The 24,578-nt window shown below is 47.9% G+C and overlaps 1 protein-coding gene across 13 annotated transcripts in view; it reads left to right on the forward strand.

Moving 5' to 3' along the window:
• The window catches only part of MSI2 (musashi RNA binding protein 2), a 501,147-nt gene extending 479,543 nt beyond the window's left edge, over nt 1–21,604 (forward strand). For 9 of the 13 annotated variants that reach the window (XM_077164879.1, XM_077164875.1, XM_077164873.1 and 6 more), the window contains 3 exons: nt 12,251–12,459; nt 14,325–14,397; nt 16,459–16,572. In XM_077164879.1, coding sequence (XP_077020994.1) covers nt 12,251–12,459; nt 14,325–14,366 — 251 coding nt within the window. In that variant the 3' untranslated portion in view covers nt 14,367–14,397; nt 16,459–16,572. Of the gene's footprint in view, nt 1–12,250; nt 12,460–14,324; nt 14,398–16,458 lie in introns of all 13 variants that reach the window. The other 4 variants (XM_077164876.1, XM_077164872.1, XM_077164874.1 and 1 more) reach the window with 4 other exon arrangements.
• Nucleotides 21,605–24,578: the final 2,974 nt, after the last annotated feature.

A 24,578-nucleotide genomic window follows, 5' to 3' on the forward strand; every position in this document is an offset into this window, starting at 1 on the left:
CTTTTGTATGTGTCTCAGGGTGACCCCTGCTCTTGCCAGCAGTATATTTCCAGTCCTCTAGGAGGCAACATCAGTCTAGCCCTCATTCTTTCTTGTGCCCGCAGTTCTCCTGAGTGGTGAGTTTGCTTGAATGAAAGGTGGGTCCGTGGGTCATTGGAAGACTTTTGTATGTGTCTCAGGGTGACCCCTGCTCTTGCCAGCAGTATACTTCCAGTCCTCTAGGAGGCAACGTCAGTCTAGCCCTCATTCTTAGTATAGAGGAATAATTACTGTGCAGTTAGAGAAAGCAGACATTAAAGGGGCCCTTTGTTCCTGGATATATATATTAATATTAATTAAAAGGCTTCCCCTTACTGGTCTGGGATCATATAGAACAAGAGGAGGGCAAATAATGCTTTTGGTCAGCTGTTGGGTGTTGCCCTTATACCTGCCAGAGGGTGAGTGTCATGGTGAACCCCACCCATGGTGCAGATGGGAGCGGTCCAGCCAGGATCTCCAAATGCAGACCCACACCCCACCCCGCCACCTGGGAGGTCCCTTGCAAGAGGTGGATGGAATGTTAGAGACAATTCCCAGTCAACTTGATTGAGATAATGATAACAGTAATATATTAATGATAATAGCTAACATTTATTGTTTAATGTGAACCATCTCTGTGGCATCGTCACCAGCCAAGCCCAAACGCCTTATCCTATTTAATTTTCACAGCAACCCTATGAAGTGGTCATTCCCATTTTAAAGATTAACGAGCTGGGGCTTAGGGAGAATATGTGGCTCGTCCGGGGTAGCAGACACAGGACTTGAGCCCGGCCGGTCTGATCGGTCTGCATTCTCAGCGGCCCTGAGGAGACGATGCCCGCCACCGTACCAGCCCGGTGAGCAAGACTCGGCATCTTTAAAACATACACTTAGGAAAAAAGAAAGAAAAAAAAAAAAAAAAAACCACGGCTGCTCCCAACTCAATTCTCCATATCCTTGGGGAAGGAGAAAACTCAAAATCCTTTACAACAGGCCTGGGGGGCATTATATGTATTTTTTGCACCTGCTTTCTACTGTTGCAGACTTAACGTCACGGCACTGTCGGGCTTTGGCTGACATTTCTGTTCTGACTGCGGGTCCCTGAATCCATTCAGACCAATGTCAGACAAAGGCGTCCGAGAGGAGGGGTGCTGGCGTAAAAGGGAGCCAGCCTGAAGGTCACTGTTTGGAGGGACTTCGGCTCCAACAAAGCTGAAGAAAGTTAGGCACTGCCCAAAAGAAACTAGGCGGGGGAACAAGGGAGAGCGTCTCTGGGAAAAGACAGACGTTCTCCGTGGGGGTGAGTCAACAGCCCTTCCCGTGGGCTCCGAGGACAGAATCCGGAAGGTCGCCGGCAGGCACTGCCCAGCCCTAGGACCGGGAGGGGATTGGCCGCCCAGTTGCTGGGGCTTTGCTTTGGGCCAATGGCTGTGGGGAGGGGCGGGGCCACAGCCGAGAGCAGCGACTCCTCGGCCAATCATCCTGCAGAGAGGCTGGACTCCGGGAACCATGGCAACCGCGAGCAGGGGCTCATTTGTTTTGTAGATGAGTAATTACTACGCAATTAGAGAAGGCTAAAAATAAAGGGGCCCTTTGTTCCTGGTTACTTATTAATATTAATAAAATGGTCTGTCCAGGTCTGTGGTAAACAATTAATGCAAACCTGTGAGGGTGCGGTAGAGGCCGCAGTGGAAGGGAAAGGCTGTCCCCCACCCACCCACTCTTTCCCCTCTTCTAGAACTTACTTTCTGAATGTCACCCGGAGAGGCTTGGCTTTCCTCGGCATAGGGAGAAGAGAAAAGGCTCAGCTTCGCAACACACGCAGGGTCCAGGACGCCCTGCGGTCAGGGGACCAGGCAGGCACTGACCCATGCGGAAGGACCTCCTGAGAGAAGACCAGACACAGCAGCCAAACCAGAAAACAGGACCAGTGTTGGAGGAAACCCCTAATCCAGTTTTGCTGTGTGTCCTTGACCAAGTTATTTGTCTTTTCTGGGTCTTGCTCATTCAGACCTAAGTGTGTAAAATAGTTTTTAAACCTTCCACCGAAGTAGCCCCAGAGATTAGTTCGTCTGCCTTTCCAGCCTTCTTCCCCAACCTACCTGGCTTGTAGAACACATTCGGCTCAGGTTTGGAAATGACCTGCTGGAAAACTACATGGTGTTCAGGGATTGTCCCCTGGCTTTTGGTGTTGGAACTGCTGACAGCGTCCCTTACAACCCGTCCCCCTCCTGGTGGGGGAGGGGTTGCCTTGAGGATGAATCCAGTAAGAAAGAACAATAGAGGCAGTGCAAGAGCTTAGGTGATCTGAAGTCTTGGTCCCAAGCTAGGTTCTGCCACCAACAGGGCTGTTTCCATCTCGATAAAAGGCGGCCTTAAGAGGGTCCTTGGGGGCCATTTCAGCCTCTCGCTGTTGTTGCCGAAGCTCTCCATCCCTTGTCCTTGGGGGTAAAAGATGTGACAGTGACAATACCTTAAGGTCCCAGAAGAGCAACGAAAGAGAAAGCCAGAGGTCGTGAGAAAGCTTGGTGGGCTGCATTTGAAAATACTCGGGCATACATTTTTTAATGCACAAAGGCAGAGGGAGAGACAGTATTTTCCAGGATGGTGTATCATTTTAAAAATTCGATTCCCCCAAATTTCCATCCTTGGGTGTGGTTGATAAGCCCTGGAGGGCTTGGCATGCATCGGTGGATGGTATTCATTAGTTAAGGTGGACCTCTTAAAAACTGCTGTGGATGAGAAATCAGACCTGAGCTTGGCACCAACACAGTGGTTCTCAAATTTTGGCACACATTAGAATCACCTAGGGAGTTCTCAAAATTCCCAGTGTCAGGGCCACACTGCAGGCCAATCAACTCAGAATCTACTAGGGTGGGGCCCAGGCCTCAGGAGGATTTACAGCTCCCTAGGTGATTCCAGTGTGTAACCATGGACTCAGATACCACCAAGCTCTTCCTGGATGTAGATGTTCACGCCATCTCTGTGGCATCATCACCAGCATCCCGTTCTCAGAAATGGATAAATGGCACTCAGTCAGGCAATTCATCCCAACTCCACAAATGTGAGCCTGCAGTCTAGAAGCCCAGGGCTCTCCTGTCCCCCGTTGCTCCTCCTAGCAGAGCCAAGAAGTCCACCCCTTCAGGGTGGGGTGAAGGGGCCTCTGTCCTCATACAAGGAACTCTCCTGCCTTCCTGCCTCCCAGCCTCCCAGCCCCCCACCTCCCAGACTACCTTGGCTGAGGTTAAGAGCACCCACACCTAGAACTAGCAAAACACCGCCCTTCTTGACTGTTGGAGGAGTGGGGCCTTTTGGTAAGGTCGGAGTTTGTTTGTTATTAAAGACCTAATTAGAAACGAGAGGGAGCAGAATGGCTCTGTGCCTGGCTAATTAGTGACATGTATGTGCCCGCTTTGAACTTCAAGGACACAGAACTATTAGCACATACATCAAAAATGGATTTAACGCCTGTCCCTTTATAGTCATTAAAGACTGGCTGCTCAAGTGGAAAGCCTTTTGTACAGGTCCTCAAGGAGCTGCCCCTTGGGCCTCCTCCCCACTGCATCCTCTCGATGCTGGAACCCCAGGCAATGCGTTTCCATTAGATTGGGCAGTAAATGCTGATCTGTCTTTAGGGCAAACTAGCTGTCCAAAGGACTTGCCCACAGAATGGAGTGGTCTTTTGGGACTTTTGGTCTTTTGGGTCCCTATATGAAGGGGCCCCAGTGAGAGGCAAGGCATGGCAAGCTCTTTCTCTCCTATACTGCCCTCTCCACCCCTCACCCACCAATGCCACACACTTGCTTTGTACACAACCTTGTTCTCTGGGTGTGGCACAGATGAGGATGGCCCAGTCCTTGGGAGAGAGGCAGCCCCCTATCTCATGTGGCAGGCACGATCTGCCCTCAGAGAGCCCCCAGACTTACAGGGGAGCTGTGTCTCCATCACCAGGACCTCCCAGTTTGAGGAGGGTAACAGGGTTCAAGCCTTCAGGAGCTTCCACTCCGGGGTTGGAGAGTAGATTCCTTGTCCTTGAATTTGTGATCTCTCTAAGGCAAAGAAAGATCCACATGAACAGAGGAAACCATTTCAAACTGTGATTCAGGGAAGGACACCTGGGCAGCGTGATACAGTTTAAAACATACATGCTTCCGAGTTAGCAAAGCTGGGTCAGTCCTGTTAGAGACACTTCACTGGCTGTGTGAGGCTGGATGTGTCACTGCATGGCTCTAAACCTCAGTCTCCTAATCTGCAGTGCAGGGCTATAGAGCTACTCTTCCAGGGTGTAAGGCCTGTGAAAAAAAGATGGTGTAAAACACTTACCACTTGCCTGGTACCCTCAGAAGCCAGAGCTCCTAGAACTCTGCGGTCTCAACCCATTGGTGCAGCCCTATTTTATCCCCACTGGTATAGCAGATAGGGTGTTCTCTAATTCTTACATCATTTTTCATCATGACTAAGAATGCCATGCTAGGCATTCTTTTAAGTATGTAGTGTTGACTTTGGATTTCACAGTGTATCCTTTTTGTGACAGCATATCATACAGAAAATTTGCACTGGTCTGTGATGGGTGGGATCATTTACAAGACACAAGAGAGGACCGACCTCTCTGGTTGGGGGCGGGAAGTGAAGGTAGCTTTCAGGGTAGGAATTAGAAACAGCCTAGCATGAGGCAGAGGCTGGGGGTAAGTGGGAAAAAGCCAGACTGGTTTCTTATTTGAAAAGGTAAAGAAATGGATGTGCGTCAAGGATGAAGGCAGGCACCAGATCAAAACAAAGCAAAGGATGTTCACAGGAGTAAACTAAGAGAAACCTGGAGAGCCACACCACTTGGGCACATGCTCCCTTGTCTCCATTTTCTTTTAAGTCTCAGGCGGATTTAGGCTGGATGAGAAGCAGAGGCTTTAGCATCATCCCATGGCACCCTACCTCTCCAGGGCCGTGGGTGCTGCTGGTTTCTGGCCGTGGTGCTGCTGCTCAGGCGGATTTAGGCTGGATGAGGAAGCAGAGGCTTTAGCATCATCCCATGGCACCCTACCTCCCCAGGGCCGTGGGTGCTGCAATTCATTTAGGGACAAGGCAGCAGGATATTAGTGTTAGCCGAGCCATAAACATTTGTTTCCCTGGTTGGATTTCACCTTGTCCTCCAAAGCCCTTTGGAGGTTTAGGATGGAGGCGCCATTGAAACACCTGTCCACACTGGGGACGGCTTGGGGATACCACTTCACTTTTGAGACCCAAAGCCGGGCCTGTGGCAGCCTGCTGAGGTCCTTTCATTGGTGAAGTGTGCACATGGTTTACACTGGCCGGGCAGGCAGCTTCACCCCACCAGCCATCCCCATGATGCCTGGTCACTAAGTAGAGCTTTTCCCTTCTTGGGGTCCCTCCCCCATGTTCCCCTTGAAAGCATACAAACAAGGTCATTCCCTGGAGACCCCTGGCTGGCAAAGGGGGTTTGAGGCAGAAACGGGAACCTGCCATGAGCTCCAGAAAAAGTTTCATTTTTGCTCTCATGGCAAAAGTCTCTTTGGCCACCAGGCCGAGGCCCATGCAAGACTGCTTCATCTCCAGAATTTGCACCACAAGTGGATGCCCGCCAGCCACTAACAGCCAACCAGCCAGCCAAGAACCCACCCAGCCTGGTCCTTTCTGAGTAGGAGAGACACACCCACAGACCCAGATCAGGGCCCATAAGGAAAGAGCGTCAAGTTGGAAAGAGAGCCATTCTCTGATGAGACTGTGTCTCAACATTAAGTATAGTTCTGGCCACAAAGCATTCCTCAAACAGTTCTGTTCTGGGCGTTTGGGACCTCTTCCCTGCATCCATTTGAATGGCAGCATGAATCCCCAGGTTCACCATTAGCAAGTTGCATTAGGGCTTTAGAGCCAGCCAGTAGTGAATTTATCTCTTGATGGTATTGCATGTGATTTGACTGGAAGCACAGAGAGTTCTACGAAACAGTCTTAAGTTCCTCCATCAGTTCCCTGCTTGGGACTTTCCAGCCTAACCAGCAGACATCATCAGCACTAGCCATGGTGGTCTGAAGCAGGTTCAGTTTTGAGAGAACAAGCAGACACTGCAATCTTAGAAGGCTGGCACCGTTGTCACCAACACTTGGAGCGTTTGTGTCGCAGTGACTCCCCTGTCAGGCCAGTGAATGGGCAAACGCTCTCCACCTGTCCTGTGCAGTTTTAAAGATGAGCCGGCGGTCTCTGGATAATGCCAAAACTGGCCAGTCGATAATGACAACAGGCTGAGTCCGTACCTCTCAATAGTGTATTTGTTTACATACTGAGACAATGCAAAAGAAATAACTTCACATTGCTCTCTTAATCCTCCCCCAGTTTTAAAGTGTATTTTCTCCTTCCCTCCTGAAATAGCCTGAATTTCAGCAGGAAAAAAAGTATTATGTGTAAAATTGATTGTCCCTGCATCTGGGGTCTCTGAACTGATTTGATTTTAATTTAGAGTGTCAAGCAATTTTCCCAGCTTGGACATAATTGCTGGCCCTCTCTCTCTGTCTCTCCCACCTTCAGGCTACACTCTAGAAGGGAAGCTGAGCCAAGGATCCCTGGCCAATAGCTGGCTGGGCAGACTTCTGGAGTGTAATCCCACCTTGCTTAGCTCGGGAGACATGCTTTAATAATTTGCCATGCATGCTGACCTTCCCCATTTGACCATTTGCATAAATTTATGGTGGGCCCTCTTTGGAGGACACAAGAAAGAGACAACAGGGTGGAGTTCCCAATCCGTTATCCAGGAAAGGCCTTGGCTGACCAGCTGCCATTCTTCAGAGCCATGAGCAAGGAGTGGCCAGATGTCAGAAGGGATCCATGAAGGTTTCCACAATCAAAAACTTCTTTTTTCCCCTGCTCCTTCCTTTTTCAGTTAGTTTAATTTCTTTAAAACAAGCAAAACCTCTCAAGTCCAGTATAAAGGATTAACACAGCCCCTGGCTTCAAAGAAGGATATCAGCAGACTGGTGGTCTCACCAGCTTTGGTTCCCCACCCTGTCGGGAGCTGGGGGGTGGGGAACGGGGGCTGTGACACCCACCAATCACCTGAAACTGCCTTCTGCTTGGCTCTGAAATGCACGGTGTGATTCATTCTGTTTGGGCAGCACATGACCTTCTGGACTGGACTTTATAAGGACCGGCCGTCCATTGCATTTGCCTAGCCCTGAAGCAGTGCATGCTGGCTGGCCAAGGAGAAGGCTGTGTCCCAGAAACGTGCCAGGGACCACAGGGGTCTCCAGCCTTAGATTAAACCCAGTGGGGGCAGATAATATACAAAAGGAATGGTTGCAATTGCGTCGAGGGCTGGCCCTGCCCTTTGGGGACCCACCAAACCAGAAACTAGCTCTAGGGCTGGAACTTATCCCAGATATGCCAGCTGAGCTCATCTGGAAACTTCGTCGATAGTTGCTCTCTCTTGGTCATACTAAAATCCATTTTTCAGGACTTAGAGACCGAGGTGCCCTCTGAGGGGTGCCCCTTTCACAGTCTCAGGTTCTAGTTTTTTGCCTCAGGTCCGTGGCATCACTTAGGGCCAATGCAGAAATACCCTTGCCTCCAGCTACTTCTAGCTTCCAGGCTTCTGGGCCTTTTGTAGACCCACGGTGAGGCTGTTCTGCCCGTCACTGTCCCCCTCCCCACCACCACTTCCATTTCCCTGCCCTCATGGACTAATTCCGCTCTCAGACCAGCCCCATCAGACCACAGCTGGGCAGAGGCACCTGCAGACGGTGTGCCAGCCTAAGGCAGGCAGCTGTCTTGGCTCACCTAGAACCCTTGAGGGGAAAGGTGCCTGTGAGCTGTGGGTCCAGCTCTGCCGGTGAGGGCCTCAGCCTGCAGCAGGCCTTTGTGAAGGTTTCCAGAATAAGTTTCCCTAGCCTTCCCAAGTCAGCAGTCACCGTAGTTTATTCCCTCGAAGAGCAGGAGTCCCTCCCTTATCCACCCTAAAATTCCTCCAGCTTATTGTCTCTTGCTGGCCTCTGTGACACTTGCATGTCCCTGCCTTACTACCCTCCATTCCCAGGAGTCATTTCTTCAAACCCAAGATAATCAAGTGCACCAGGTGAACAAATTGCTTCTTTTTTTTGTAAACCACCTACCGATTTGTGTGGTGAACAAATTGTATTTTCCTGGACTAGATCAGATTTTCCTGAATCTGCATATGTAACCTGCCTTGCTAGGCTGTGTCTGTACCATGATCTCAAGAATAGTCAGGGGCATTTGCTTTACACTTTGCATTTGCCGTAAGTTACAGAGCCCTTTCTCTTTTCCATCCTCAGAGCAGTCTGTGAGTCAGATTAAATAAGGAAGGCACCACTCAGATTTTACAGACGAGGAGACTGGGGCTCAGGCTGGTGAGCAGCGTACAAGGAGGCACGCAGCCGGCGGGGTCCGGGCCAGGTCCCACTCAGAGCTTCTGACTCCAAGTCCAGTGTGCCCTTAGTCTACACCATAGCTGCCTCCCTCGAGGTACTTCCTGGATCAGGAGAGCCCAGAGGATCCTGGGGGACAGGGTGAGAGGTAAAGAGGAAACTGCCTCTGCCCGGATTAAACAGTTGCTCTGGTCCCTGCCCAGAGAAGATGATAGAGAAGTGACCTGCTCACCCAACTTGCCAGGCCACTTAACAGCCATAGCTTCTGGAACAGAAATACCAAGGTGTTTGCAAAGCATTGTCCTGTTCTGGAACTAGAGCCATTATAGCCAGTTGAGGATTCTCAGCATTACTTATTCACCCACACTTACTGAGAACCCTCTTCCATGCACGCACACATGCACACGCACACTGGCTGACAACAGGCAGGTACAGCTGCACATTAGGGGTGATGTCCCATTCGCTCTGCCTGACCTGATCTCGGCCTGTGGAACTGGTTCTCCTCCCTCAAAATGAGTCCCAGTGTCTGGGGAAAGGCCCCTCCATGAGGCCAGGTCATCGGGAATTGATGGCAGAGGGAGCGGCCTCTGGTTGGGAACTTGGCTTCAGAAGGTCGAGTGTGCATGCTTTCTCCCCCAGCCTCTCCTCTGGAGGACACAGCTTAGGGGAGACCAGATCCCCACAGGGCTCCCTTTTCCATGTAGCCAGCCGGCCTTTAGCCAGTAGTTACGCCAACTTCCCAGGGTAGAAAATTACCTTGTCCCAGTGCCTGCCCTCCACTAGACCTCGGGAACAACTACTGACAAGTTCATGTGAGAAGTGGCATCCCTGATTCTTTTCCTGAGCCACCAGCACCTGCTTTTTGTGTCTTCCCAAAGATGCATGGGTTCCCAGCTGGCTTGGTCAGGGTTGTTAGCGGGCTCTATGGAGCCCAGATGTGCCTCTCGTCCATGCCCCACATCTTGCAGGTTCACTGCCCAGGAGCCTAGAAGAGAGGGGACCGGGAGGACTGGGTGATTAGTGTCTGCAGACTGCGCCCTCTGGTGGAGACCCACCAGCCTGCTCTTTCACCCCTGGCTGGGAGATATCTGCAAGTTGTTTTTCAGCTGGGACTCAGGCATTGTGACCTGCAAGTTTAAAATAAAATGGGACTTGAAAGTTTAAAGCTTCATTCCAATGCAGTGCCTTCTCCGTGGTGATTTTAGTGTCATTTGATGGACGATGACCAGTGAGGAGGGGTGATACAGCCCTAAGAGCAGCTGTTTTTGGGGAGGGATTTCAGGCCAGCTTGTAGTCCCAGGTTTCCCTAGAATCTGAGCCAACATGTTTGCAAGACGTTGTCCTGAGTACACAAGAGTGGGAGGGGTTGCCAGGGATGGGCATAGTACCTCTTGTCTTCTAAGCCTACAGCAGGGCATCTCTGGACAACATCCTTCTGTGCACACGTTACATCTTGTCTCTGATGCTGCTTCTGCTGGATGGATTGGTCTCTAGGTGGCTCTCCCTGTTGGAAGGTACCGTGACCAAAACCTCCGTTCACCCCATCCCCTACACAGGCAGGCTGCCCAGGACCTTCCTGGATCTTCATTCAGCCCCAGGGAAAAGAAGGCAAAAGCTTTATCTTCTACCACCTTCCCACCCCCACCCCCACCCCCGACTCCTACCTCATCCTTTTCCTCTAAAACAGAACAGGACCATGAGTTACTTTATGTAGGAAGGGGGTTCCGCTGCCTGGGGAAACCAGGCACTGTCTGAGCTCTCTCTATTTTCCCAAGCCCAGAAGAAAAAGTATGTTAGACCAAGATAATAACCGCTTTTTGAATATCTCCGCTTGATATTTGCCTCCACGAGTGAAAAGGACCAAATGTTATCTGCAAGTTTAATCTTCTGTGTTCAAAACTCCCCATGCCAGCACATTCCCAAATAAGCTGTTCACTTGCTCTCAGCCTCTTTGTTGTTATTGTTGTTTTCTTTTTCTCTTTAACCCGCTCTTTCCTTTGGCCAATGTATTCCATTCTCGGCCACGGCTTCAAAGGGGTCTCACCTGGGGCTTCCTGCCCCAACGGGCACGCGGAGGTATAACCGCATCTGTCTGTGCGGAGTCAGGCGCCCAGCCCAGCTGCTTTGGTCTCCTTGTTTCTTCGTGTAATAGCTTCGGTCTCCCACCAGCCTGGCTTTCCCCTTGATGCATCATCCATCTCTTCTCATCCCAACGACAAGTGGGCAAAATCCACTTCTGGCTCTTCCAGCCTCCCCAGAAGGGGAGCCCCCAGCCACAGGCCTGCGAGCAGGGCAGAGGCCGAGGGTCGAGCTGGCCGATGCTCTTTCCTTCTGCCCTGGAAAGCAGCCGGTGGCGGGGCAGGGAGGGGGCAGCTGAGAGAGGTGGGAGGGAGAAATGACCGGGGCCGGGAGCTGCCCCCCCACCCGGGGCCAAGGAAGTGGAGCTCAGACTGCCTGTTTTTCCAAGTCCAGTTAGCATCGGCCTGAAATGGCCGGCCCCAGACTCATCTCCATGCTTAAAAATCAGAAAATTTGCTTTTATAAGTAAAATGTGTGCTTTTCCATTCTGGAAAAAAAAATAATGATTTAAGTTACCGAGGGAAAATAAAGACAAGACAAAATTCATGAGGTCGAGGGGTGCGGAGACAAGGGTGGGATTCAGGGGAGGCCGGGGTGGCAGCTGAAGGCGGCGTCTCCCTCCCCCTGGCTCCCCGCCCGCAGCCCCCGCCCTGGATCTGTGGGCACCAAGTCCCACCCTTCGATAGCAAGGGCGTCTTCTGAGCTTTCTTTTTCTCAGTCTGGATTTTGTGTTTGAGGACAGCTAACAGATAGCAAGCATTTAGGTCAGATATGCTTCAGCTATAAATTGGTTCAGTCGCCATGCCCTGGATTCATACTTCTTTTTTTGTGTTTTTTTTTAAACAAAAGGAAAAAAAAGTTTAAATCCCCCCTTCCTTCTACTGCAGGAGGTGAGTGTGTGGGTGTCCTGTAGCGTCATTGGCTTTCACCCCAGCTTTGACCCCAGCCTCCAGGTTTACCATCCCCACCCCATCCCCTGCTCTCCACCCCAAAAGGGACTCCTCTCCCGCCACCATTACTGTTATGTTGAGATGCCCAAACTTTCCATGACATATCCCATCCTCTGACCACCTCCAGTATTGACGACTCATGCGGGGATGTAAATGGTGGGGGGCGGGGGGAGTAGGGAGAGGGGAGGGGGATGGGTGGGGGGATGGAGAATGGAGATCTTTTTGGTCTTTTTTTAAAAAAAAAATTTTTTTTTTCATCAAATGGATCCAAAAAGCAAAAAAAGAAAAAGTGAAACAAACGAAAGAATCCAAAATCCCCTCCCCAGAGATTTTTTTTTTCCTGGACACAAATTGCTTTGTTTTCTGTCACGTTTTAATATCAATATTAACACAATGTGTAGTCTAAAACTAGTTCCTTTGTAGTTTGCATGGGATGTGAATGCTGTCTCCACGTGCCCAGACCTAGAAAAGACTGCATGAGCGTCAATTCAGATGTGAAAAAAATTCTCTCTCTCTCTCTCTCTTCCATATATCTCTCTATTTCTATTGTGATAATTTGGTGGGCAGTGAAGCACTTCCGGTTGGTTGCCGTAGTGTGTTGAATGATTGTTTTTTTCTTCTCTATATTTTTGGAGCTCCAAGCTTCTTAGTAGTAGCCTGGGCTGAATATTTTTGAGTCCCTGCTGATGTTCTCGCATGGCCTTGGTTGAGTGTTAGAAGTTGGGCCTCAGCTGTTTTTCTCGAGTGTTTGGCTTGTAATGACCGGTGCATGCCTGGCTTCTGGCCTCATACCCAGCTCTATTCTCTGCACACCAGTCCTGAATAGCTACAGTGCTCAACCGAATTTTGGCGCGCCCGCTTCCCCGGCAGGCTCCAACCCGGCGCGGCCCGGAGGCTTCCCGGGGGCCAACAGCCCAGGACCCGTCGCCGATCTCTACGGCCCTGCCAGCCAGGACTCCGCAGTGGGGAATTACATAAGCGCCGCCAGCCCACAGCCGGGCTCCGGCTTTGGCCACGGCATCGCTGTGAGTACCTCCCTCTCCCTGCCCTCCCGCCTCCTTCCTGACCAACCTTGCGGCCAGTGGGGAGGCTGGGCCAGGAAAGCCCAGGATTGGGGAGGCAGAGAAGGGTGGGTCCCCAGCAACAGCACGTCCATGAGTGGACTTGACATTTGTCACCCGGAGCTGAAGCTTAGCTCCTCGGTGTAGCTGTTTCCTGCCTCCTCGTGGGCCATGCAGAAGCAGCGTGGGCAGGCCAGGGTGCCAATCCCCTCTCCATCCCCTTCAGCCCCTGAGCCCGTATTCCTTTATACAGCCCTGGCTGCAAAAATGAGATGGCATGAGAATTGGCAGAAGGTGCCTGGCCCGTGCCTGGCACATAGTAGGTCTTCCCATGATCCTTGCTTTCTGGGGACTTTCTTGCTGTTTTTCTCAGATCTGGGCCCCCCACCCCCACCCCACCCCACCCCATGGTAGCCACCTTAGCCGACAGGGTGCCCAGCCTAATTTCCAGTGGCAATGTTGGTGTCTGGGAGACAGAGGGTGGGGTGCAAGCCCTCCCCGCCGCTGGCTTCCTTTGCTAATGTTTTTTCCAGTTTCCAGGTTCCAAGTAAGTTCCCACTTGAGTTCTTTAGCCATGGCCCCCTGAAGGCCAGATGCATTTGATATTTGTATTGCTCTGTGGTTCTATAATCTGACTAATCCAGGCAATGGAAATTTGCTTAACAGATTTGCATGCTGTTTTCAGATTGTATTGTTCTTCTCCCTCCTGGTGTGTGAGCATGAATGTGCCTGAGTCCATGCCCTCGCTGCCCCTTCCATTTTGGAAACAGAAAACCGGCCAACCTCTGTCCTGGCCTCACTCCACACTTTGGAGACAATTTTGAGCTCAGATGGAAGCGTCTGCTGTCCCAGGGCATGTCCCTGTCAGACTTCACTTCTGGGAGGCAGCAGAGGAGCCCTACCTTGGGGGCCACGCTGGGAGAACATACGTGTGCACAGTTGGGGGCACCAAGCAACCCGATTCCCGTCCATTGTAAGCCAGACACACACACACACACACTCACACTCACACACACACACTCCCCTCTCTCACATACACTCACACCTACATAGATACACAACTTCCTCGCTCACGCACCCATGCACTCACACACACACACACGCTCACATACATACTTACACAGTCTTGTACATTGCCAGCCCTGGCCTGTGCAAGCTGGGTCTTTGTTCAATTCCATACCCAAGCCAATATCACTTGAGTCAGTCACATCCCTGGGATCAGCTGTAGTACCAAGTCCAGAGTATTAGTATTCAGCTTATAGCTACCTCAACGTGAGGGACCGTCCATCACCACTTAGAACACAGCCATTTCCATTTTTGGCATTCAGAAACGCAGACCCTGTTTGTTCTTGAAAACCCCGTTCTTTGGACCTTTGTGCAGTCCTGGTTTTCTGAAATAACTACAAAACAGCATCAAATTTTGTCAGCACAGGATTTCCTTCTCCCAAGCGGAAGCTGTTGGAATTGTGGACAGAGACATCTGATATCTCTGCTCTCTGGGGTTCAGGGCCACAGTGCCCATCAGTTTGGGGCATGAACCTCCATTTCCCAAGATCTACCCACTCCCTCCGAATCTGGCTCTTGATTTGCCCCTGGTGGACAAACAGACTTAGGGCTGGAGCTGGGGGTGGGGAGTGGGGGGATGGGAGAGGCTGGAGGGGGTGGGGCTCGGGAGAATGGCAGCCTGGCCCCTGGGGCATTGTGTCTCAGAATCACATATTCATGCTGGCAACCACAGACTAGTCCTAGAGATAATTTCCTTTCCCAGAATATGACAATCTGTTCCCATGTATAGCGCACTGATGACCTTAACAATTGTGCAATTTTAGGGACCTTTGATTGCAACGGCCTTTACAAATGGATACCATTGAGCAGGTGCTTTCGTTGCCATCTCACTCTGAGGTATTACCGTGTCTGCCTTGTGTCTCCGCCCTGCCGGGCGTGTCCGTACATGTATGTGACCAGTCATACATTTAAGCGCACGCCCTTCTCTCATCACGTCCACATGTCTTCATCTCTCTCCCCTCTTTCTGGACCCCTTTTCGGGGGGATGGGGGGTAAACCTCCAATCTTTTAATCTCATCCTTTCCTCCAGCTTTAATCATGGCACACACACACATCCCTTTTTTTTACTCTCTTTTTTTTTCTTCCTTTAGTTCTTTTGATTCCTTTTCTTTATCTTCCCCACCCCTCATCTTTCTCTGTCTCGAAGTCACAAGTGTGGGAAACTGGAAGGAGATCTCGTGTCTCGTGCTATGCCCAAACCGGGGGTGGGGTGGGGGGGGGAGGTAGGAAAGCACTGGGCTTCCAACCCGCCTAGAAAAGGGGGGGCAAAGCCACCCCTCAATGTCCTGACAGCTGACCTTGTGGGTCTCCAGGCCCCTTCAGCTCCCCAGGGCTGGCTGATTGGCGCTCAGCCAATGGGGTTTGTACAGTCAAACAGTCGGACTACATCTTTTAGTGAAAAGAAAACATTTTTTGCCAATAACTACTGAGCAATTATCCAGATTATGGCACAAAAAGCAAATTAAATTAACGACATCACCTGTGTAACATGGATTTGGATCCCTGCCAGTTTCCTAACCTTTTAAACTGAGCTCAAGTTAATTAAACATTTTTAAATCTTTTTGATGGGGATATGGAGGGGGTTGGAGTGGAGGAGAAGGGAGGTTGGGGCAGTCAGCGAGGAAGCCTCTTACCACATTCTCATCTGAAAATGCATTTCTGTCATTCTTGGCAAGAACCCCAAGAATGAAAAGGGGTTTCTTCTTGTGTAAGCATCAAATGCACACCAGGTTCAGATGTTACCTGGGGGGTTGAAACGTGGGTCTGTCTTTTTGGAAGAGGGAAGGCTACAGCTGAGGCCTGGGAATGGGTCATTCTGTGCAACTCCCTGCTGGGACCCGAGAACTGGAGGAGGCTTCACTCTTGCAGTAGGGACATAGGAGGAGCAAAGCTAGGGATGAATTTGCCACTTTCGGTTTGCAGTTAATAGAATGGCTTCCTGACGGAGGGACACCTCTGCAGGCCCTGGAGTCAGCTGGGACTGTAGGGTGGGACCATTCAGGGAACCGAGCTGAATTGAGCTCCATCCATCTCTTTTGTATTTCTCTAATGTTGCTGCTAAAGAATCACAACAACTAACACAACTGCCTCTCTTAACCAAATAAACCACGTGTGTGAATTCTCCCCGCTCCTCACTGCCCTTTGTGCGCTGACCCAGCCATTGCTGGCTGGAGCCAGAAGCCACTAACAGTTTGAAGGAGAGCTACTCATTACTAATTAAGCTGGGTTTGGGGGCCCAGGGGAAATAAGATTCCTTTGAGAGCAAGCAGGGGAGCGGGATGTCCGAAAGCCTTTGGGAATTGAAGGTGACTCCGGACTTCATAGAGTCAGATGAAGTTGGAATTAAACAACTAGCAGATCCCTGGAAGGCCAGAGGCTGGGGCTGCCAGTGCTTCTCCCCTGGAAAAGGATGAGTGGCCCAGGGCTCTCCCACCACTCAGCCCCCACGCCCCTCCGGCACCACTGCGGCTGCTCCCCCTGTGGGAGGCCATTCCCAGCCCATCTTCCCTCATCCGCCTCCAGGACTCATCTCCAGAGAAGGATGAAGTAGCCAACCTGGTCCCCTCCAAAAGGGAATAAATGAGCTAGTTGAGCCTCGTGGCTGCACCTCAGCAGTTAAGGGGGACTGGTCAGACACCACCGTGTCCCCAGCAGAGGTGACCCTCTGGCATACAGTACCATCTGCAAAGAAAGGGCCCACAGTCCCCTAACTGTGATCTCAGCAGAGAGGCTGCTAGCTTGGCCATTTTCAAGATACTCGATAGCCAAATGTCGTCACTCTTCAAACTCTGATTGAAAAGTCTGAATAAATCTCAGCCTCGTGTAACACGTCTTCTTTCTCCTCCCACCCCCACCTTATGGTCTCCTGTGGAACCCCTGACCTTCCCCACCACGCAGAGCATACCTGGATGTCCAGGCAAGACTGGGCGAAGTTTCTGAGTGGCCCTTTGTTCAGGTGATGCCATCAGACCCGGCTCCCACCAGCCTCACTTCTCGTCCCAACCAGAGATGGCGCTACAGAGGGTCAGCTACATCTCATCATCTCACGAGTCTGCTGTAATATGCGACAACAGCTTTTAAATGTGTATATAACCCATGATTTTGGTTGGGTGGTTTTTGTTTTGTTTTTTTTCTCGATGGTTTCCCTTCCCCCCTCTCTTCCCCTTCTCCTTTAAAACCTCTTTGAATCACATTTGGTAGTGATTTTGACTTAGTCCAGTAGTCATATAGCTTTAAATCTAGTTAAAAGCTAACCATAGTATAATTGTTATATTAAGGAGTTATTTTTTTCTTAAAAAAAAAAACGATTTTTTTTTTTTGCTTGTTTTGATTCTGTTCTCACTTTTAAGGGATGCTGAGATGGGAATAATACTCTCAATATTTTGGTACCAGTTCTGAGACTGTATGAATTTTCAGGTGGAACTTGAGCACACACTGAATCGAAGTTAAGAAATGTGGAGTGGGAGGTGGACATAAACTTTCTATTTTGCGTTGTAGAAGAATTGAGATGTAGTCGGCTAATTAACAGACTCTATAGCAGTTCTTTTTTGTGATGTCTCTTTGTTAACCTAAGTATACCTATTTTCGGCAATAAGATAAGGACGACCATGTTTTGAGTGTCCTCCCTTTCTATAAGTGCTTTTTTTCTGTTGAAAGAGGTGATATTATAAGGTTTTTTGAAATTGCGAATTCTAAAAAAAAAAGAGAGATGTTGTAAATACAATTCCATTAACTACATAGAAACTATTAAGAAAGAGAGAATCAAAAATATTTTTGTGAGGGAGTCAGTCCCAGGCAGTTTGATGCTCTGTGCAAGGAAGAGGGGAAAGAAGGATGACACGGTCAGTTGCTGAGACGGGAGACCAGCCAGCTGCCAGGGCGACCCCAGGAGAAGGTACAACGCCGTCAGCTCCTTTTGTCTGTGTGCTAGACCTGAGCACTGTTAGTGTCATGCCAGCATATCAGCCTCTCGTCTGTGCACAGCTTCAAATGCTACCATCTAGGTAGGTTTTTATTTAAAATATGAAAAACCGCTTTTCCCAAGACGTTTTTTAAGAACAAAGCTACAATTTTAATATTTAAAACATATTTAAAGTTTCAAAGCACACCTGTTTGGCTTGGGTGGGAGGGGGTGGGGAACATTCTTTTTCAGTCTTAATTTTTAAATATTTGATCATTTTCTATCGTCCAGTCATTTCAGCACCTCCAAAGGTCCCCAGGACACTTTGTCTCTCTTCTCCCCGCCCCCACCTCTTGGGCCGTGGCGACGAGCGGATAAGCCTGCATTAATGAAACCTTTTCTCCATTCACTTTCTATTTACAAATTAGGAAAGCAACCTTTTGATTTATATATTTTTTTTAATACCTCAGTGCTGCAAGTATCACCGGAGAGGCTATGGAAGAATTTTTTTTTTTAATTTATTGTAGATGTAAGCAGAATTTTAAAAATAAAAAAAAGTATAAACATCACTGCACTGTGACCGGTAGGAAAAACTGACAGTTTCCTGTTTGCACATGTTTAACATTTGGCTGTTATAATATATGGTCCTCGGTTGGGGAAAGATACTTATGATGAAGGATATTTTTTAATTTAACTTTTTTTTTTAAATATTGGTAATAGGTCGGCAAACAGCAACTATAGAAGTACAACGCAATAGATGGCATTAAAACCTATTGTAGTGTGGATATATATTTTTTTCTTTTTTAAAATGTGATATTGACGTTTTATTAATATTTTTTAAATTGTTACGTTTATAAATTTGGTACTTAAGGCACAGCCAGTATGAGACACTGAATGCGACATTTATTATAAAGAGCTGCTGCACTCCTATTTTTATAAATTTTACTAACAAAGTAGACTAATGTAGACATTCACAGACATGGTAGGGCAAAAGCATCTTCAAACAAAAGGCTCCAAAATGCTAACTCGGAAAGAAAGAAAAAAAGCCTTTTTCAATTCTCATTAAAAAGCAAGAACATAAAAAGAAAAAAAAAAAACATGTAACATGTTCTTTGTTTTTCCAATAAAATGTTAGGCTGTTTGGAGAGGCTTTTTTTCTTTCTTTCTTTCTTTTTTTTTTTTCTTTCTTTCTTTTTTTTAATTTCTAAACAACCAGGTTAAGTAAAATGCTGAGCGCTTTTAAAAATATCAAAACTTGTCAAGTAATAATATAACAAAATAGAAGTTTTCTTTAAAAACAACAGCAACAAAGAAAATTAAAAAGAGACAGTAAATTCCCAGAAATTCAGTGTCTAGACTAGGGAATTTAATTACTATTAAGTCCCTGTTGGTGTTGTACTGCATCACCCTCCGTTCCTCTGCATCTCCCATCACCTCTTAGAAAACTCTGTTGATCATTGTCTGTTAATAATGTATAAAATGACTATCTTGTAAGTGTGCCGTCCTGGTACTAGTGTAGTGACTTTTTTTCTCCTCTTTCTTCTAGTACATATTGATAGGTATAACGTAATTAAGGTTAAAAAAAATTAGACATAGTTATTCAGATTTAGGACCAGTAAGGATAGAACTTTCTCTTATTTATGAAAAAAAAAAAAAAGCTAATAATTTGGGGGCAGTTTTTTTCCTTTAATTTTTTTTTTCAATTTTAAGTTTAATTTTCTTTTTGCTGATCTGATGTGGTTTCCACTAACCCAAGGTCTCACAATGTTAAAACGCCGGGCAGACTCTACGGTGTTTTGTAGATCCCCACTTCCCCCCCCCCAAACTGTGAAGGGGTGTGCCATACTACCTTAAATGCTAATGCTAGATATGCAAAACTGGATTTTTTTAATTTATTTTTTAAAAGAGGGAGGCATGGTATATTAAAATGATTTTACTAAGAGAAAAAAAAATATTTTTTTAAGAATGCTCAGAAGAAATCGATAATCTGTGTGAATATGTTTTAGATGTTTATATACCTTTTGAAGAGACCCAGTAGCCCATAGCACAAATCTCGTGGGAATCTGATATGTTTTCATGTGGCTACCTAGGTTAAGGTTCGCGTTAGTCCCCCACCCATCTAGAAGTCCATTTTGAATGATTTTTGTAAATTATTTTTAGCACTGTTGTTCAGCCTTCTCTTTGTTTCAGTTGAGCTCAGTGGTGATACCATGGGAGCCACTTTTCGCCTTCCCTGGGGGAGAAACCCTCTAGGCTGATGGCTTTTCCCCGGAATTATGAAACAGCCACCGGGTGACTTTCTGGCTTCCAGATCCATCTGCCTGGGACCCCCGAGTTCCTCTCCTCCCAAGCAGAGGAGAGCAAATCGCATTCGCTCCTTGACCCATTCCCAGTCCTTGTTGGGTGGGGAGCTGGGGGAGGTGGCCGAGCTCTTGGCATCCTCTGAGGAGCCTCTGTCACCGCGGTCGGTCGTGGCCTTCTCACACCCATGCGGGAAAACCAAGCAGCCCAGCGCCACCCCGGGCGCCCGTGGGCGTGATTCAGACGGAGGAGCCCCAGTGGCCTTTGCGTTTCTCTCCTTCATCTTAATTTGAACTCTTAGCTTGGACTTTAAGGTAGCATGGCTCTATTGCTGTCCATGTAACGTTTCACCACACAGCAATCCACAGCCAGTGAATGTTACACACATCTTGCTAGACTAGTATAAAAATCATCGGGTCATTGTTGGTTCTAACGACCTGAAAGGTGTTCGGTTTTTGTTTTCACTTTTGTTTTGTTCTTGTTTTTTGGTTTTGCTTTGTTTTGTTTTTATTTTTTTATTTTATTTTCCTTTGGGGAACGTGAAAAAAAATTTTTTTTTTTTGTTCCAAAGAGAGAAATAAAACCTATTTTTTTGATTTTTTAGTGCAAATGAGGGCTAGGGACTTAGCCTCCACCGCCACCATACTGCTTCACTCTGCCGTTCACTCACTGCAGCATAATCAAGAATAAAGCAATATAGTTTACTACATTTTTTTATTGAAGGTCAGCCATGCTTTCTGTATTATATTGCATATGAAATTGTTTACAAAAGAAACACTAACTCATACCTATCTTTATCAGTTGGAAGTGGCACGCAGGGACAGAGGGAAACTGGGGGGGAGGGGCGGGGTGGGACAGGGGAGATTTTTTCTTGAATGTGCTTCACAGGCCAGCCTGTCTTCCAAGGGGGGCAGCGGGCAGGGAAGAGGGATGGACTGCAGGCAAGCACATTGAAGAGAGACCCTCACCCTCACCCTCACCAGAAAACAAGCAGAAGTCAGCTCAGCCCCGTCCTGGGCACAGACACTACACAAGGAGACGCTGTAAGTTAAGCAATACTTTAATACTGTAATACGTTCGTTTTCGTTTTCTTTCCTTTAACCAAAACAATAATAATAATACATAAACTAAAACACATAAAAAGTATATATATATAAATAAAACCCACCCCTCTGGGGGAACAACCTTAATCTAAACACTTGGCTATCAAATAATGAGAATGTATTGTCTTGGACTAAACTTCATTTTCCAGGAGGCAGGGGGCCGGGGGGCGGGGGGTGGGGACTGAGAAAGTTCCAGGGCCTCCGGACAAGGCCCTCTGCTACTGTATTCTGTACATACTGTGCCATCCTGTGTGCACCCTGTGAGTGTCCTCTGAGTAGCGTGGGCTAGCCGATCTGTTCATGGCGTACTGTAAACTCGGAATTCCATATGTAATAGGATGCAAGTCTAAGCGTTTCATGTGGACATAAATGTATCGAAATAAAACCTTCCCTAGCACTGTGGCTGACCTCACCCTTACTTTTATACTTTAGTATGAAACTGATGAGAACTTTGGTAGTGAGTATTTTTTTTATATATATACATATATATGTATCTATCTATATATATATATATCTCAAGCATCTTTCAGGTCTTTGTGTGTGGCTTTCTTAAAGCCCTGTTGTAAAAAATTACTATGTGGATGGCAGTCTCTCACATCACAGATGTGGAAAGTATAATTTTATATTTGTATTTTCAAATAAATAAGTTTGTGAAAGGTTTCCATCCTCTACTGTGGTCCAGAAATCAATGTGTTTGTCTGACAAAAAAAAAATAAAATAAAATAAACTGTTTTGAACAGAGCTGTCTAGTGTCCTTTCACCTGCAGGGGAGGGGTGGAGTGGAGAGCTTTTGTTCCCGGGCTTGGCGGGGCTGGGGAGGTCACCCCACTACCTGCCTTCCTGCAGCCCTCAGCATGGGCGTTGGTCCCGGGGCCTCCATTGGTCGTGGAGTGTCTGGACAAGAGAACTTGAGATGGAGAAGCAGACCAAAGGGTGGGCGAATTTAACAGTGGAAGGCGTCTCGGTGGGCAGGGTATAAAACACCAAAATCCTGTGGCGTCGTGGGGCCCGGGTGGTGGGGATGTGCCAGGGCCCAGGGCCCTCCCGGCTGCTGGCCGCAGCAAGGAACCAACAGCTTGCAGGAGAGGGGTCTGAGCCTGGGACAGGGGCCCAAAAGCTGCACCAGGAGGCCCACCTCTGCCTGCAAGGAATTCAGTGTTTTGCCTTATGGCAGGAATTTTGTGGACTCACAAAATCTAAGGTGTAGAAATAGACCATCCACTATGTTCCCCATCTTCTATCAAATTATTGAGAGAAAACAGAAGAACTGAGGCACAGTTGGGTGAGGGCAAGTCCCATGACGTAGTGGAAACAGGAACAGCCAAGGCACAAGCTAAGCCAGTGGGATTCTTGAGCTTTTAAGCCTTGGAGATTAAGAGTCAAGCCAAGGGTTGGTAAGGGATTGAGTGTGGGACTGAGAGTGTCCTCCTAGCTGCTTCCTCAAGGCCCCAAAAGCCACAGTCCCTAGGACACGACCTTCTTAGCCTCTCCTCCAATTTCCTGCCACTTTCTCCTGCTACTCTAAGGACCCAGAGGAGGTGTAAGGTGCCCCTCCCTCTCTGGGGCTGGAGTCAGAACTGGTCCAGACCCACCTCTCGAGTGGCCAGCATCACCGGTCCCTGGTGTCTCCATGACACTGGTTGACAACAGGAGAGGAAAGCATAATCCCTGCTGTCCTGCAGAAATGAAGGACCAATGAAGGCTGATTTGAGAATTACCTCTACAAGAATTCTGAGGGAAGTGGGCCAAACAGAGCCCATCTTCGCCATCCTCCTCATCCTGACTGATCTGCTCCAAGGAAGGCGATGCCCAAACACAGTCCAGGAGCCTAAGGGGCAGCAGGGACATGGTGGCACCAGCTGCCGCATGAGTTCCACATGTGGCCTAGTTAGTCTTACGTGTCCCTGTGACTTCATTTGAATGCTCTTAGATGGGAGGTCATTTGCCTTCGGTCATTCAGCTGTTGAGTGGCAGAGTTATGATCTCGTGCCTAGGACCCCCTGCTGCCCCTGGGCTCAAATCCTGTGACAAGGGTGAGCGGTAGTGAGTGTGCCGGGAGGGAGGGAGGAGGAGGGGCTTGGGGAGGCTCCCCAAGCAAGAGCCCACCTGAGCCCACAAAAGGAGGTAGAAAAATATCAGTGTAGAGAAAACCGAACTTTCAGGGAGAAACACTGAAAAAAGCAATAAAAACCAAGTCATCAAAAACTAGGAAAAAGGGGTGCACGGGTGCTCCAGTGGTAGAATGCTCACCTTCCATGTGGGAGACCCGGGTTTGATTCCAGATACACACCCACCCCCCACCCCACACAAAAAAATACTGGGAAAAAGAAGAAACAACAATGTAAGATAAATAATGGGCAAAGTAGGGTGAGATTAAGCGAACCCATCATTGCTCTAAATATGAATGGTTTGAATTTTCTGTCATTCCAAAACAAACAGTCAAACAGTGTTTAGTGAAAAACCAAATGCAGTTATATAAAACAAAATGCAGTTATATGCTGTGTACAGAAGCAAAGTGATAAGGCTGGAGATAAGGGGTGGGCAAAAAATTTATAGGCAAATGTAAACAAAGAAGGGCAAGAAATGAGACGTCCGAATCTGATGGTGGAATTTAAGGTTAAAGGCATTCAGTAGGATATTACATTGTGATAAAGAAGCTCACTCTATTAAGAGGTTATAGTGGTGACAAGCCCTTGGCCCCAGTTACCAGAGCAACTAAACACTTAATCAGAAATCATTGGAAATACAAAGGGAACTTGATAAAAATCCAATTATAGAGATGTTAATAAACCTCTTTCAGAACTGCATATATTTACTAGACAAAAATAGAGGACAGGGGAATCAAATAATGTAATTAGCAAACTTGATCAAATGACTAATATATAGAATGTTTGAATAGAGAATGTACATTTTTTGGTGTATATTCAAGAAGCATACACAAAAGTGAATCCAGTACTTGGTACCCCACCCCCAGTTAAAAAACCCTCAATTATATAGAGAATTAGAAATTTTATATTTCACATTCCGTTGTCATACTCTAGTAATATTATAAAAATAATTAAAATACCCGTTACAATTACAGAATAGTTCAGCAACACAATTCTGTACACTCTTGGCTCAAAGAGGGAAATTAAAGTCACAAACCATTTAGAAACCCACAAAAAAGCACACCTTAGACCCAAACCCATAGAATATAGCAAAATTTGGACTTGGGAAAATGTGGCTCTAAATGCCTTTAATGGAGAAAAATTATGATTTTCAATGAAGGAACTGATTCATCTTATAATATCGAAAAGCAACTAAAAAAGCTAGAAAGAAGAAATTGATAGATTTCTGAAAGCAGTAAAATAGAAAACAAATCAGTCATAGAAAGGATAAATAGCTGCAAAGGCTGGATGTTTACAAAGACTAATAAAATATATAAACCCACCTTGCACCCTCCTCCCTCCCTGCCATCCCCTCTAGCGCCTCCTATTGGCAGAGGCTGACAGGAGTCCAGCTGGCACAGCCCATTGCGGTTTGCAGGGTCCAGCAGCAGCATCACAGAGATGCTTGGAAGCTTGGAAGGCCGAGAGTGGAGCTGAGGGAGGCGGTGATACCGGCGCAGCTCCCCAGTACGAACTCTCTCTCCATCCACAACCATGAATCAGATCATTCCAACATTTACTGAGCGCACATCATGTGCCAAAAGTCACATCAGCGCCCTAGACTAC

Source organism: Tamandua tetradactyla, chromosome 6 (genome assembly GCF_023851605.1).
Source record: "Tamandua tetradactyla isolate mTamTet1 chromosome 6, mTamTet1.pri, whole genome shotgun sequence".
NCBI classification, from domain to species: domain Eukaryota; kingdom Metazoa; phylum Chordata; class Mammalia; order Pilosa; family Myrmecophagidae; genus Tamandua; species Tamandua tetradactyla.